Here is a 16,977-nt window from a genome sequence, read left to right on the forward strand (position 1 = left end):
AGGGGAGGGGGGATAGTAGAGGATAGGAAAGGCAGCAGAATACAACAGACACTAGTATGGCAATATGTAAATCAATGGATGTGTAACTGATGTGATTCTGCAATCTGTATACGGGGTAAAAATGGGAGTTCATAACCCACTTGAATCAAAGTGTGAAATATGATATATCAAGAACTATGTAATGTTTTGAACAACCAACAATAAAAATTAAAAAAAAAATTCACATGTGTATGCATGTGAACCATGCCAAGACTGCAAAGAGATTTATATGTGACGTAAAGAAAATGAGCATACCTATTCTACCTTGGGCTATCAAAGAACAGTTCTCTCAGTAGCTGCCGACCCAACAACCTTAAGCTAGTGCAGATCCTTTGAGGCACCAAGTGTGTACCTTTATATTAACATCTACTATATTCCACCACAATATTTAGTTCTGTCTCCCCAGTTCAACTCTAATTTCCACAAAGGCAGGACCTTTCTCTGATTTACCTCTGTACTCCCAGTGCCTGGCATAGTGTCTGGCAGAGTAGTTGATCAAGTAAATACCTATTGATAAGATCCATGCATCTCAAAGCCAGGAGCTGCAATCACACTAAACATTTAATTAAACCCCCTACCATGGCTTCTTCTCATTTTACAAAATCTTGTTTATTAGCATGGGTGGTGGTGGTGGTGGTGGTGGTATTTCTAGGGCAAATGGAATCACTGAAAGAAAGTGGTAGAAACTAAGTTAGCCCAAGAAAGAGCATAAAAAGGGTTTCAGGTCTCCTATCATTTACCTCCATCTTAATATCCTTACTTATAACATCCTTGCTTTTCCTAGACTCAAACCTATCATACCAGGGCTGAGGTTGTGGCTCAGTGGTAGAGCACTTGCCTAGCATGTGTGAGGCACTGGGTTCTATCCTCAGCAGCACATAAAAATAAATAAAATAAAGGTATTGTATCCATCTACAACTATTTTTTTAATTAAAATAAACTACCATACCTCATCAAAGTGGCATATTAGTATTCTATGGATTTGTTCGATACAAAGCAGAATAAATGAAATTTTGCTTCTTGGGCTAATAAATTAAAATAACTGAATTATAAGCTAGTATGATCAAATGTCATGTGTTACAGCTGTACCACATGGTTTGAGATATCTCTAAATGTTTATTTTAAAAATTTTTAGTGCACTCTAGTTATACATGATAGTGAGACTCATTCTGGCATATTCATAAATTCATTAACATAGTTTTCTCTATTTCTCCTGCATAAAGCAATGCACAATCCCCTAGACTACCCTCTTCCCTCTCCTTCTCCCCACCCCAATCCCTTTCTCTACTCTTCCATTTATTTATTTGTTTGTTTGTTTATTTTATATACCAACATAACAGTTTTATATACCAACATAACAGTTAAAGGAATTTGTCTATATGTAATATTTATTTTTTTAGCTTTAGGTGGACACAATATCTTTATTTTATTTTTATGTGGTGCTGAGGATCGAACCCAGTGCCTCATGCATGCGAGGTGAGTGTGGTACTACTTGAGCCATATCCCCAGCCCCTTAAAGTTCTTTATCATGAGTTAGCATACTATTTATTTTTAGAGACACTCAAAAATAATACAGTAATTACATATAACTCTTATTTGGTTCCCAAACCTTTACCAATCAATTTGATCTTCCACTGTATTTATAAGACCTAACGCCATATTGTTTTTGATGTCTCCAAAAATAAAACCCATCTACAAAGGATAAAGTTTGCTCCCACTGAGGTTATTCCAAAGACTAGACATTATTTATCAAGAACTTTGCTTATTTCTTCCATAATACTTGTCACAATCTGGAAATGTTTTATTTACTTGTTTACTTTGGGTTATTTGTATCTGTCACTAGAATGTTAAATTCCCTTAAAGAAGAACTTGTTTCATTCAATTGCAATGTCCCTAGTACTAAGAATAGTGTTAGATTATGATAGTTGCTCAATAAATATATCTGTAATGACTGAATGAATTAATCAATCAACTGTAAATCTTCAGTTATATTACTGGATAAGCAATAAGTTGCAGGTCTCTTCCTGGTTTCTTCAAATCAATTGAAGGCCTCATCTGTTGCCCCTTGGTCTCAAAATGACTCAGTTCCAATCTACCTGATTGTAGGCTATGAAAGGTAGTGAAGTAAAGTACCCATTGCCCCAACAGGAAACATCTCCTGCAGGAGAAGAGGAAGAAATCAGCGATCTTGAGCTTATGGTTGTTGTAGGACAGAAAGCTGAGATGCAGGACTGTTACCCAGCTTTCACTTAGCAGTCAGATAGGAAATGCAATGCTCAGGAACTCACAGTAAACTGAAGCTCATCTAGTGTGAAGTTAAAATCAACTTCAACAGTATTATTTTATTTATAACTATTTCACAAGCAGTGTAAAGAAGACACTGACTTTGCTCACAGAGGGAAGAATAAATAAAGCGTATTGAACTCTCCTAGTAGATGGCTTCATTCAGATTTTACGATCAGTGATTATTAAATCACATGGTTCTTCAATTATATGATATTATGTGTTTTCAGAGAATACTAAGCTCCTATCCTATTTCATTTTCTCTTACAAGATGCCAGAATTTATAATTATAGTGAGTTTATTGAGATTCTCAGTTTATTTCACCCCTTTCAAATTTCAGAAAAACTCTTTCTTTCCTATGTAACCAGAAGCTAAATCCCATTAATTAGTTAGAAAATATTATTTAAGCAAAAGAATATCACAGTGGCCACTTTCCCCTGTATAGATTCAGAAGGTAGACTATTGTCTAAAAGGTGTTCATGAATCAAAAAAAAAAAAAAAAGTGGCTCCTGCATAAAGCAATGCACAATGTTCATTTCTTCCCTGTAGCTTTTATTCCTTTCCATGCCAATAAGCTGTAATGGGCTTAAGAAACTCTTTATTTTGCTTCATGCATCTTCTATGACATTGTCAAATCAATTCATATGAAAAGATGGGAGAAAGACTATGCACAGGCACCTCACATTGTCTCAAACACATTTACATTTTAATATAGAAACAATCAGTAAAGGTCATTTAAGGACCCATTTATGCCAGATTAATAGGACTCTGACATTCCATGGTTGTACATGAGCAGTATCCTTTCAGGTCTCCTGAAAAATGAACAAGAGCTCCTAGAGAAGAGAAGGTAAACTGTGCCCTGTGGCAAGCAGACATCAGGTTAGCAATTGTAAAAGCCACAAGAAGAAAGACCGATGTGCTGCCAAATGCCATTTATAGATGGTTTCTAGCATGCCCACTACCCAAATTAGGAAAGTGAAAAAGGTTTTTGCTGGGAGCCATTAGCCAAGTAGGTATGACAATTTCCTTGCCAGCGTACCCCATGTTGCTGACATTTTGCAGTGACATTGAATGTAGTTGACCTTGCTCAAGGACCAGGGCGGATTAGGGTGTTCCCGGTTTAACATAATCGGGTTTAGGGCGTTCCCAGTTTAGGTTCCAGGTTTAAGGTTTAAGATTATTCCTGCTGGGAATAGGGCGTATCCTGCTGCCTAAGTTCCCCTTGAGTTCTCACGGGATTCAGACAGTATATTTTGGGAGACAGAAGCCCAGTGGAGGTGAATTTGGGAGAGAACGTGGATTTGGGCAGAGAACGTGGATTTCCCCAGAACGTGATTGTAGACGGCTGGTGTGAGTTCGGGAATAAAGAGTTGCTGTTTGAATCTGCAAGCTGTGTGGTGGCTCGTGATTGTGTGCCCAGCCAGACTGTGGCAGGTTTTCAAACCACATGAGGCCTTGAAGAAGCCCCTTTATAATCTTAATCTCAGTGCCTGGCCGATGAGGCAAGGTTGAGCTGTCTAGAAAACCAATGGAGCCCTCTGGACAGTTAAGCCAATGAAAGTGAAGGGACAGGAAGACCGAGGATGACACAATGATAAACATTTTTCTTCCTAGGTGCAATTTTAAGATTGTGGAGAAGAGCCATTTGCCAAAGAGGAAATATTTCAACCCAGAAGGGGAACAGAAATAATCTAGTAATTTCTAACTTGTGAAACAGTGTTCTCCATTTTACATACACATAAGATCTCCTATGATATATAGTTGTCCTATCAGAGTCCTGGACAAGACAGTGAGACCAAACTCATAGAAAACATTACAAACAAAAGAAGATCTAGAATACTGAATAAAAAGATAAGACAAGGGCTACAAATATACCTAGAGAAAGAGTCAAAGTACTATGAAACCTAAAACAAAAGATATTTAAATCTTCTGATGGAGAAAAAAAAACACAGTGCCATTAAGAATGAATATTGCATCTGTCTTGCATGCATGAGGCCCTCCTGGGTTTGATTCTCAGGACCAGGAACAAAAAAAATGAATTTCTAAAGGGATGTGCACCTTTAACTGTGAATGCCCAGTATAATCCTCCCCTTCTCCCCTTCTTGGTTTATTTCAACTGAGTTTTAGGCAATATTTAACAATATTTAGGCAATGATTAGTCACTCTCTCCTCTATGTGACCCTCTACTATTTATCAGCTGGCACCAAACCCTCCAGAACAGAATGATCTTTATTCCTAAAGGATTTTTCCCCACTTCAGTTGATAAAGTTCTTTGAAAATCATGAGTTACAAGTGTAGGCAATAAATGCAGCACCAATAATTAAATAGTAAGAAGAAGCAAGCAAGAGAAAAACATTACTTAGTATAGTTATTTACAAATCAAATTCCTGGACCAGATGAAGTTGACCTAGGTTCTTGTCCTTCACCTACCACTAATTAGCTGCATGTGCTTAGGTAAGTCATTGTTCGGGGATATATCTATTTCCTCACCTGCAGAACATATCAGCCTTTAAATCAGAGTCTAGAGTCCAACAAGAAGTCCCTGTGCTGTTTCCTCATCTCTTTCCTTAAATGCCACTCTTCTTCTATATCAAGAATCTCTGTGACTGTGAATCAGAGTTGGTTTCTTGGTGTTTCCAAACCATCTTGGCTCCTCTTTCTACAGACTCCTTTGCCAAAGAAGCATGCTTAGCTTTTCTCTGTTTTATTTATTTTGTTGTTGTTGTTTGTTTGTTTTTTTGATACTGGGGATTGAACTCAGGTGTACTAGACCACTGAGCCACATCCCCAGCCCTATTTTGTATTTTATTTAGAGACCTGAATTGCTTAGAGCCTCACCATTGCTGAGGCTGGCTTTGAACTCGCCATCCTCCTGCCTCAGCCTCCTTCCTGAGTCCCTGGGATTATAGGCATGCATCACGAATGCCTGGCTTTTCTCTAGTTTTTAAAAGATTTCCTTTCCAAAATCTAGTTACAGAGCTGATTTGTTGTGTTTAGAATACAGCCAAGTATCTGACTAAATGGAACAGTGACAACATAGAATTTTTTTTTTTTTACAAAAGAAAAATGTATTGTTCAACTGCTAGAACATAATAGTACCTAATGTTCACTGAGTGCTTTCTGTAGAGCACACATTATGGTAATTGATTTACTAAACCAAATAATTCAGTTCTGATAACAATCCAGTGAGGTGCCTTCTGTTACCATCATCACCAATTTTCAGAAAGGTGGCATAGGGGGAGAAAAACTCTTTGATTAAGCCAACATTTGACCCAGGCCATCAGTCTCCATAATCTATACTCTTTTTTACAGCACTTTATGTACATTTTTAAATTTTTTTATTACAACATAGAATTTTTAAAGAAAAGGGATGTGAAGGTATTTTGAATATTGACAACTTCCTTTCTCTTTTACCTTCTCCAAACCCCATCTTTCTGCTTCTCCATCTTCTCCTTACAGGGCTGAACAGAATAGATGTGGGAAGGTGTGGGGGAAGTGAGGGAAGGGAAGCTTTTTATCTCTGATCTCAGTTCCTAACTGAGCCTTGATTAGGTGCTGAGGAAGCCAACAGAATGATGGTAGCAAGATGAGGTGCCTTCTAAGAATGAACATGCTTGTTCCTGGCACCTAGATCTCTAGCATGCCACACTTGTATCACAACATTTTGAAACCAACTTTGAATGCCTTCCTTCATTTTAATGGCAGTCAGTTCTCTTTGCTGATTCCCTGTGGGCAAGCAGGAAAGACAATGAACTTTCAGAAGCTCCCATTTAAGAAGTTGATAGTTGCACTTGTGGTGTTGAATTGTTGCCCTCGTTGGCAGAGGTTAAAACAAGAAGCAGTGTTTTAACTTCTTGTGACATTTACAAGAATTGTATAGCTGGCTTTTGCTGGAACACAAAAAATGTATGTTTAATCTAAGCAGTTCTGATACACTGGAAAATGTTCCTACATATCCACTTTACAAAATTAAACAAAATGCTGGGAAGAGATTTTGGCTCATATCTCTGAAAACAACTAATTGCATGCACCACTTCAGTGCTCAAAAGAACTTCAGGGATCACCTATTTTGAACATGGGTTTCCTCAATGAAGAAACAGGCTGAGAGAGAGGAAGCAGTGTTTCTTAGGTCGTATCACTCATTTGTAGCGGTTAAGACTGTGACTCAGGTTTTCCAGCTCCCAATCCAGGGCTCTCCTCTCTACAGAATCAGGCAAAACCAAGCATTTATTAATCTTTAATGCTTGTATTTTTCTTTCAACAGGTAGTTTACCTTACTAACAAAAATGATCTGAGTAATCAAGTGAAATATCTCAAAGGGATTAACAAGCCCATTTATATTCTATAATAGGGAAGAGAGCAACCTGCCTGATTGCAATGCTGATAAAGTAAGAAAAATGTAGAATGGAAGTTTGACAAGGGTATATGTTGCGTTATGCTCTGGGACTAGCTAAGGAGAGAAAGCCCTAATGAAAGAGAGGCCAAGAGCAGAAAAATTAGGATTCATACTGAATTCAGGGAAGCATGAAACAGGAAACTGAAGGGCCCAAATTGTAACCAATGTCTTGTCATAACTAACAAAAGCAAAGAGTAAAATCCTCCCTGGTAACTCCCCATCCATATCACAATTTCCTTTCCACTTTGTCTTGTTTCCTTCATGGCACTTAACACTGTCTGGGATTATCTTGTTCATTTACTTGTCTACTTTTTGATTTTCAATTTCCCTCCACTAACCTCCTTCTGCACACTCCTTCAGAAACACAGGAATGGGGATCTTGTCTGTCTTATCCCTTGTTCCTGGAACAGAGTTCCTGGAACAGAGTAAGTGCTCAATAAATACATAGAGAAAAAATAAGTCTCCAAAACATAAAAGGAGTTAAACTAGGGTTGATGAAAACTGTGAGAATAAATGTATTCAAGACTCAAGAATAATAGAACATACCCTTGAATTTTGAGTTTCCAGCGAAAACAAGAGGTTGTCTCTAGCTCATCAATCTTTAACTCACTTAAGACAAAGGAAATAAAAGTACTGATCAATACGTGTATCATTATTATGAGAGTTTTTGTGGCATGCAAGATATGAATAAGGTGCTAACATAGTGGAACAGGGTGGTGCCATCTACACAGCCATGGCAGGACATATGGGTTTAATAGTGCAATGAGTGATCCTTGGAATTATGCCAGTGACCATGAAGGGGACTATTAAATTGACAGCTGGAACCAAGAACACTTGGAATTAAGTCTCACAAACTGACATCCATGCACATGTCTAAATAAACAGATAGGATACCATGGTGGAAGGCATGGAACTCACCCTGACTAAGTAGACAATTCCCACGTGGCCAGTAAGATGGCCTTCAAATATCCCATAGAGTAGTAAACTCAACTGCAAGTGACTAGACTTAAGGCAAAAAATGGGACCACCCTTCTGCAAATAGGATACTGTTCTCTGCTAAAGATATTAGCCCTGAGTTTCTAGTTTCCATAGGAATAGTTTGTTTACAACGACTTCTCCTAACAGCAGTCCACACATTAACCAAGATTTGTCTATCCCTTTGCTCTAATTAAGTTTTAGGGTTAGACATAATCATTCTCACTCCAGCCTGAAACACTGACAGACCAACTTGAAATGTAAAACCCCAAAGCAATTCAATATTTTCTAAATTTAAAGAAAGAAATCAATTTCTAATTCAAATTTATGCACATTCTTTCCCACTTTAGCACTGCCTTATTTCCCTTAAGTTCCTCTTTGGTCATTAAGATTGTCAGCAAAGTTATAGTCATTGAACAACTTGTCACATGTTGCAGATATTTCTTGACAAGATTCAGCTCTCAGTGTACCTGTATATAACTAAAGAAAAATGAATCAGATGTTTAAGGACAGAGACCTTATATGTTCTATCATCACAGTCTCAATCTCCACAGAGAGCCTGGCTATTCAATAAACATTTGCAGAATGAATGAAAGAAAAAAAAATCTACCTACTCCCTGAAAGAATGCTTTGCACACATTCCAAATTTTAGGTGTATGTGACCCAGTATGTAAATATATGTCTGTGCACACATGTGCTCTCAAAATTCCCACATTTATCCTTCAGCCTGAATATATCATCCTTCTCTCTGGCATATGCATTTTTATAACAAAACACCAAAACAACATTAACCATAGGTGTCCCAAGAAAGATGATTTTAATTAACATTCCCTTCAAACACGCCAATCTTCCCACATCTAAAAATTGAATTCAGTTTTCACTAGGAAAGCTGTTCCCTTCTCCTTAGAAAACACATACACCTTTTAAAGTTCTAACTGCCATTTCAATCTCCAGTTCATAATAACAGAAATTCAGATTACCTGTCATTCTTTCCCAAAAAAGCCCATTTTGAATGACTTTGCTAACTGTGACTGCTTTTACTTCTGCTCAAGCTAATGTCCCAGATTCATTCCTTGTTTTCAATTCTTAATACATCTGAAGCTAGATTCCTCCATCTGCATTCCTGAGGGGATGACAAAAGCCAGACTACACTCTCAGCCTCCTAGGATATCCTGCCCTGGAGATTCTCAGCAGGCAACTGGAAATTGGAGTTAGCCTGGAGCTCCGGAATGAATTAAGGATCTTGGAGGTCAATTTGGGAATCATTAGTGTAGAGGTTAAAGGTGAAGCTCTGTGAGGAGATGAAATTACGCAGGGAGACAACATAGCAAGAGAAAAGAAGCAGATCAATGACAGACAGGACCTTGGGAATTGCTCCATTTAAGGGGGCAAAGGGTAGGGAGAAGCTGTTGGGGCAATGGGGGTGGGGTGGGGAGAGAAAGAGATTCAAACAAAAGAAATATAAGGAGTGCTGAGAAGATACCAAGATAAATTACAAACACTTTCAAGCAAGAGAAGATGTACCAAAGCCCCTGAATCTCCAAAGAGGCCCAGAAAACTGAATTCAGAGAAGCAGACATGAGATTTTATAAAATGGTCGTCAACAGATAACCTTTGGGAAAGCAGTCTTATCAATGCCATTCTTTGTGGACTTTGTGTGACCATAGATGAATGTGTACAGGTATACATGCTGGTACCCCAAATCGCCATTAAATAAAATATTAGTATCGAATGAGGCTGGCTACTGGGTGTGCCAGATAATGAAGGTAATAACCACTACTATTTATCGACTTTTTACTATGAGCCAGGAACAGTGTTAAACACTTAAAATGCATGGTTTCATTTTAATCCTCATAATAATTCTATAAAATAGTTACATTTTACATGTGAGAGAACTAACTGAAGCCAACAGAGGTTAAATAAATGACTCAAGGTCTCACAGCTAGAGACAGTGCAAGGATTGGACCTGAGATTTGTTTGATTCGGAAAGCCCATGTTGTCAGTCACTGAATGTTTATGATAGTTAAGGTAATCTGTGTATGAGGGGAAATTAGTTGATATTGGTTAAATATCTCCTATTGCCAGGCATGTTACATAGAATATCTCCTTCCACACATACACCATCAACATCCTGGTTAGATTTGGGTAAACCTTATGAGGGCATATTTTACAAACTCTGATTTGGCTCGTTAGAAAATAAGTTGAAGCTATAGGATTCCAAAACAACCAGTTATAACTCAAATAGACTTACAGCAATTGTTCCCAATGGTTTGAAAGTTTAAAAAGAATGTGTGGCATCATTAATTTGGTGGATATTACCGAGATTCAAATTACTGACAATCAGACTCATCTGAAAAATGAGAGAATTTGGCAGGTGTGATCTTAATGGCCCCTTCTAGCCTTGACTTTCTATGAATCATGTATGCAGGTCTGATGCCAATAAGTTTAAAAATATGGAATATGAAATAGAATGTAAATTCAGCAGCAAAACTGGCTGGTATGTGAACATCTTTATATTCATAAAATTTATAGAGGCCTATCATTAAGATATTATAAAAGCAAATTTTGTCTGTTCAAGACATTGATTGCTAGCAAACAAAAGCTTAAAAAATCCATCACAAAATGATACACTGAAAAATCTCACCAAATAATTTGCTCATATCCAACTGCAGACTTTATAAGATACAGTTGGCTCTCAGAGAGAGATAAAGAGGGAAAGAGAGAGAGAGAGTAACAAAAACTCTGGCAATTTGTTTTTGCTGTCTATAGAAAAACAAATGAGGTTCTGGTCTGAAGCAATTAGTATCACTGTTAATTGTGCATGCATGTAACAATAATACTAGGCATTTGGGATGGCTTCCACTGATTGTTCCCTTCTTCCTCTGGATTACAAAAATCCATTCAGGCAACTAAATAATAGCAAGTACTTATGGAAATTGTTAATTATGAGGCAGAGATAATCATAATCTTATACATTTATGAAACTGCTCATACAATGGGGACTACCAAATGAATTGTTGCTTTATTATTTTACTAGTGGTTTAAAAATATGCTAGCCTTGCAAATAGTTTTCATATATCATTTAGGCCACCAGAATTCAAAAATGGCCCCACTGATATTTACCAAAGCATTTCTTTTCCACCTCACCATCTGTATTTCTCTTTTCTTTCACTTTAACTAAGACCAGGTAGAAGTTGCTCTGATGTAACTTCTGGTCCAACTGATCAGCAAAAAGAAAATAAAATTCTGAACACTTTCCCTATAGAAACTATTATAGAGAGAAGAGTACCTGCCTTATTGACCATTCTCTTAATGGTCATCTACTTTATTTTATTTCAGACATGAGAAAATTAAGGCTCAGAGTGGTAACAACACTTGACCAAAGTCACCCAATTAGACAGTAGCAGAACCTGTGTTACCACCAAGACATATCTAATCTATGATCTTTAAATGCCATCCCATACTCATATGATTAAGTTCCTATGCAAATCTATACCTTTCATGTCAATGACTTACAATATGATTGTAAAATTACTGAATTTATTATTCTCAGTTGTCAAGTAAATTCCCCAAGGAATATGGAAATGGAAGGAATATGCAAACCCAGCTGCTGAAAGCTAAACTGGGCATCTTAACATTGGCCCATCTAATCTATTTTCATGGGAGTCTGCCCTGATGGAGGAATGCCAAATTGATAGCCTTTGCTTTCCCTAATCTATTTGGCCAGGAAGCACAGGGTGGTATGCAGGTGGGTAGGAAGAGAAAACAGAGGCACTGGTAAATATTTCTGGGGCCAATAAGCCTACAGTAGGCCAAATACAATTTGGGGGAGCATCGTAACTTTAGAAGACAACATGCCAAGCAACTATGGCATGCTGTTACAAAATGACTTCTAATTCTCATTTGCCTCTTCAGCTCCAGTGGCAATATGATGCTATAGCCCATGGCACCAGTGGGCACTTTCCTGGAGCATTCTCAGTGCCTCCTCTCTCCCACAGAGAGGAACTTTCTTGTGCCTGATTAGATTTGTTCTCCTGCAGGGTTCATGTCATAAAGACCCCTGGCCTATGGGATTCCTCTGCCTTGCAAGTCTACATATTTGTATACTTTAAAAGAACTGATATTTTCACATAATTGATTTCCTTTCAAGGAAATGCTGATTTAGTTGTTCTCTAAACCACCATCCAGCTTATGGACAGGTAGGCATGCCTGAAGTCATATAAAGACCAGTTTGCCAATGGTGTGGGTCTTTGTAACTACACATTCTACTTATCCAATTTCAGCAAAAAGACAAAAAGAAACTAATGACCTACTGCCCAACAGTCTGGGGTGGTGGTCCTGGACATTCATTTTACTTCTGAACTAGGTAAGCCTTCAGACCTGAAACTGCTGTTTTAAATGCAAAAAGAACCCTGGCAAGAATCTTTTCAAACAAAAAAAAAATAACCATTTAAAAAAATTAAACTGACAGACAATAGCAGAATCAATTATTCTATCTTTCTTGAGCTCAGTGAAACTAAAAATGCATTGTTACTTACCTCGCTGCGTCTAGAATCTGAAAAATCCTCCACCTGTTAAAGGAACAGTAAAACCAGTCGCTAGCAAGAGCTTGGCAAGAGAAGAGTTAAAATAATAAAAAATTTCTGTTTTACTTGGGTAGCATATTCTTCCAGCTTCCCAAACTGTAAGGAAATAGCTCATGGATGGCTTGCCCACTTTGTTCCCCAATAGCTCCTCTCAAATAATGGGGACAGCCTGAATCACTGGGCTGCAAAGGGCAGGGCAGCACTGAGAGCCAGCTCTCTGGAGGCCTGTGGCCTGGGAATAATGGATCTACTACTCACTCATGCTAATTCCATTTCCTTTCACAAAGAAGAATGGCAATAGAAGCAAAAAAACAAAAAGCAATAAACCAAAAGGTGAACCAAGTCCAACCCCGTGGCATCACCAAAATGGAAACACTTGATTGAAAAGACCAAGGGAAAATATGCATGGGTTTTTCACATTACCAGGAATATATGAAACACAAATAAAAGAAAAAGAATGATTAGACTTTGCTGATGCTCCATAAAAGATGAAAATTCAATGCACACACAAAGTGATATATAAATAATCTCTCTAGTCTCTTCCACCCAAACATAAGACATTCATCAAAGTAAACAATGTTTCTCTAATTTACAAAACTTGCTCAGGTCTTCTTGTAATATATGTCTTAAGAAACATAGAACACTAATTCAACTGTGGGAATTTTTGATATTATCAGGAACTGTGAAGTTGTACAGAGGTTAGTTGCTAACTCGAGGATCCAAACGAGCTCAGGTAGCTTGACATTTCATTACAACAGAACAAGGGACATTACAGTGTAGTAACACTTCTGTGCCCAAAGCAGGTTATATGGCCTGTGAATTTTCTTGGGAGAAATGTTTCTTCACATTAAATATGTCTAGAGGCTTTAGAGGTGAGTTAAGAGAGACTTTTAATAGTATAGCTAGCAGCAGAGCCCTTGCGCTGTCATTTGAAAAGTGACATCTGACTTATCATCAGTCCTGGTGTGGTTAAGCTGCCTCTTCTGCTTCTCAGTTGTTAAGACAGCTGGGGGAGCAAGTCTTAGGAGAAAAAACAAAGCAATATACCTGGTGAGTCCTGACATCAGATCTGTTTTTAAACAAGACATCCCCATGAGCTGACTTACCATCCAAGGCCCAATGTGTTATCTTCTACTCTGGCTGCAAGAAAGAATTAATCTAGAGTGTACTGACCTACCCCATAACTTAGAGTCCCCACAAAGCAAAGAGAAGCTAGGAGCCCTTGCACCACACATGGCCTTGTGAATTAAAAAAATACAACTTGGATTAAAAAAGAAAACTAACAACAAGAAAACACTTTTCAAAATAAAATAAAGCTATATGTTGATTCTTTATAGTGGAAAATGCCAAAGTCAAATATGCAGCAGTTTCTAAAACCATAATTTTCATTTCATTGTACTAATGGAAATCTTCAAATAATGTAAATATATACATAATTGATTTGTATCAGGCCTGGGTCAAAGTTAACTTTAATCAGGGAACTACTGCCTCTTGAGATTATAATTATTTTTTAATTTCTATATTAACTTCTCAACCACATATTAAAGTGTGCTCAGTGATTTCACAGAGAAAACTTTTGGAAGCACATTGCCTTACCTGGGAGTCAAGATGACCAGATGTGGAGTATTCAATGATGATCCATGAAGATATTACAGGTGCATCAATTGAAGGGGTGGATGGTCATTGAAAGTTTACCAAAGGCCATGGGGAAAAAGGTTGGGGAAAAAAAGGAGAGGCATAGTGATTAGAAAAAAATAAATTAATTGTTAAGGCCCTACTACATATATACACATACACTCTCTGGGAAGGTTCTCCTTTTATCATTTATTGATGCCATTTATTTTTTATTTTAATATTTAATTGATTTTATTTTTTAAATACATGACAGTGGAATGCATTACAATTCTTATAACACATATAGAGCGCAATTTTTATATCTCTGTATATAAAGTATGTTCACACCAATTCATATCTTCATACATGTACTTTGGATAATAATGATCATCACATTCCACCATTCTTCCTAACCCCCTGCCCCCTCCCTTCCCCTCCCACCCCTCTGCCCTATCTAGTGTTCATCTATTCCTCCCATGCTCCCCCTCCTTACCCCATCATGGGTCAGTCACCTTATATCATAGAAAACAGTTGGCATTTGCTTTTGGGGTATTGGCTAACTTCACTTAGTATTATTTTCTCCAAGGCTATCCATTTACCTGCAAATGCCATGATTTTATTCTCTTTTATTGCTGAGTAATAGTCCATTGTGTGGGAAGGTTCTTAAATTATTTTTTAATTCTTCCAGAAAGACCCTTTAATTGTGATGTGTCATTCAAAAATATTATCTATCATGTGGACCTTGTTTGAGGCATTGAGGATACACCATGAAGAAAACAGACAAAAGTTCCTGCCTCTACAATGCTGGCAATCTTGGGGAATGTTTTTAGGCCATCTGCTTGGAAAAAGAGTTCCACTGAAACAGACCATATATTATCAACTCTAGGAAAGAGTTTCTCTTCATTTTATTTATGCCTTTATTTATGTGTGCAGAACATACCCAATAGTCTCAGATTCAACATTTGTATTAAAAAGACTTTTCTTCCTAATTGAAAAAGATATTATAAATTCATGATTTCTCCCCTGTGGAAAGCCCTCTCAAAAGGATGTCAAACAGGTTTCTCTTCAGTTGGGCCATTTCCTGCCCATAGACCTCTCATGCTTGTACCTTGAAATCCTTTGAAGACAGAAAGTCTCTCAAAGGCAGTTTCATAATACTGTAATCCCACATCCTAACAGAGTTTTTCTCACTGACTGCAGTTGTGTTCTCTAGGAGCTGGCCCAGGTGACACACTGAGATTGGATTCCTCAGCCCTCAACAAGCTGCATCCTGGGAAAGCAATAGCAGTAGGTGGACAAAAAGTAACCCTGGTTAACCTGCCCATGACCTAGATGCTGGCTAGAGGAGAAACAAGAGTAATATTTTTCTGGGCCAGGTTCAAGATGATGTGATCAGTTTCTCAAATGGAAGCATCTGCCTAAAAATTTCAAATATCAGAGAAAAGAAAAAATAAAAGTGAAGGGAATACAAATATATCACTGGAATAACAGGAATTTGGGAGTGACCTGGGAGTCTGCAAACTCTAGATGGATATTCATGCTAGCCAGGAACTTCATATTATGACACCTTCATATTATGACATTCTTAGGGCTGGTGCTTAGGGCTTCAGAAACCGAAGTAAAATAATCCACTTAGATATTAAGGACCAAATTAAGACCTAGGAAAAACAGGATGATGTAAAAATCCAGTAGTCCTTGCTTGAGAATCAGGATCCCTGGTTTTAATTCTGTTTACCATTGACTCATTTGATCTTGGACCAAATCTCTTTTCCACCTTCTCAGAGAGCTATAGGAGATGAAGGAAGTCAACAGGTTGGTTATAAAAATCCCCCACTTCCAGGCTGGAGTTGTGGCTCAGTGGTAGAGTGCTTGCCTAGCACGTGTGGGGCACTGGGTTCGATTCTCAGCACCATATAAAAATAAATAAATAAAATAAAGGTCTATCAACAACTAAAACATATTTTTTTAAAAAAAATTCCCCACTTCCAATAGTTTTTATTTATCTAATAGCTTTACTTTCCATCTTAGGACTAAGTTAGTTAAAAGTGCACTAATCTCTAGTTGTTTTCACAGTACCACCTGCCACTAGTAGCTCAGAAAGCCAGAACCCAGTATTCTAGTTTATAAGTAAATGAGAACATGGCTAAAACAATAATGGCCAAATTGAAATGTGGCCGAACATCATACTGTCCAGGGAAACAGCTTTGTTTATTTGAAGTATAGAGTGGTTGGTTCTTTATGATGGAAAATTTATACAAAGAAAGTTAATTGAGAAAAACAATGAAAACCTAATTGATGAAAAATTGATTCTTCTCTTCCCCATACACACACCCATTTCTCTTTCTGCTCATGTAGATTCTCATCTGCCAAGAGCCGGGATATTGGTAATGGCCACCATAGTCCACACACTCCCAGATAAAAGCTAGATGGATGATCTGATTTTGTGAAGGATGGTTTCAAATCCCACATCAACACTGTTTTGGTCTGATTGCAAATCTGTAGCACATAATACACTCTGTGGGAAGCAACTGCCTACCATTTTTCCAGAACTGCCAAGCAAATGGTCCATTCAACCTCTCTACTTTCTGACATTGGACTGGTTTTTTCACTCTCTTTCCAGCTTCCACACCAGAGTTGTGCCTTTGATTTCCTACCTTCTCCCTTCACAGGATGTCCTTCCACCTTCATCCTGGTCTGACCTAGAATATTGCTGCCCAGTAACCCACCATACCTTTTTAAAAATCTTACAACATATTCTTTATCTGATCTCTGAAGGTCAAGTACAGTATATCCTAGTGAAAAAAAAAAGACTTACATTCTGCTTGCTAATTTGGTCTCTCTAAATGAGTAATAGTCTCCAAAGTCTCAGGCAAAGGACTCTGTTCAAACTGGTGGAAGCAAATAGAGGTGCCAGATAAAGGGCCTGAATATCTGATAAGGCCCTAGGAAAAACACGCTACTTGTCTATTTCACTTGCTAAATGTGAAAAATACTCATCCTTAGCCTTTTGCTTCTACACAGGCCTGAGAGGCAGTATAGGGTAATGAAATATGCCCAGGAGTCACACAGATTGGTTTTTAGTCC

The 16,977-nt window shown here is 37.8% G+C and overlaps 1 protein-coding gene across 1 annotated transcript in view; it reads right to left on the reverse strand.

Moving 5' to 3' along the window:
• Hs6st2 (heparan sulfate 6-O-sulfotransferase 2) overlaps positions 1 to 16,581 on the reverse strand; it is an 87,530-nt gene extending 70,949 nt beyond the window's left edge. Inside the window, exons 1-2 of the mRNA XM_048796567.1 lie at positions 16,548 to 16,581; positions 12,232 to 12,301 (exon numbers count right to left, since the gene is read on the reverse strand). Coding sequence (XP_048652524.1) covers positions 12,232 to 12,301; positions 16,548 to 16,581 — 104 coding nt within the window. The remainder of the gene's footprint in view (positions 1 to 12,231; positions 12,302 to 16,547) is intronic.
• Positions 16,582 to 16,977: the final 396 nt, after the last annotated feature.

The sequence above is a fragment of the Marmota marmota genome, unplaced genomic scaffold (genome assembly GCF_001458135.2).
Source record: "Marmota marmota marmota unplaced genomic scaffold, marMar, whole genome shotgun sequence".
Classification (NCBI taxonomy): Eukaryota; Metazoa; Chordata; class Mammalia; order Rodentia; family Sciuridae; genus Marmota; species Marmota marmota.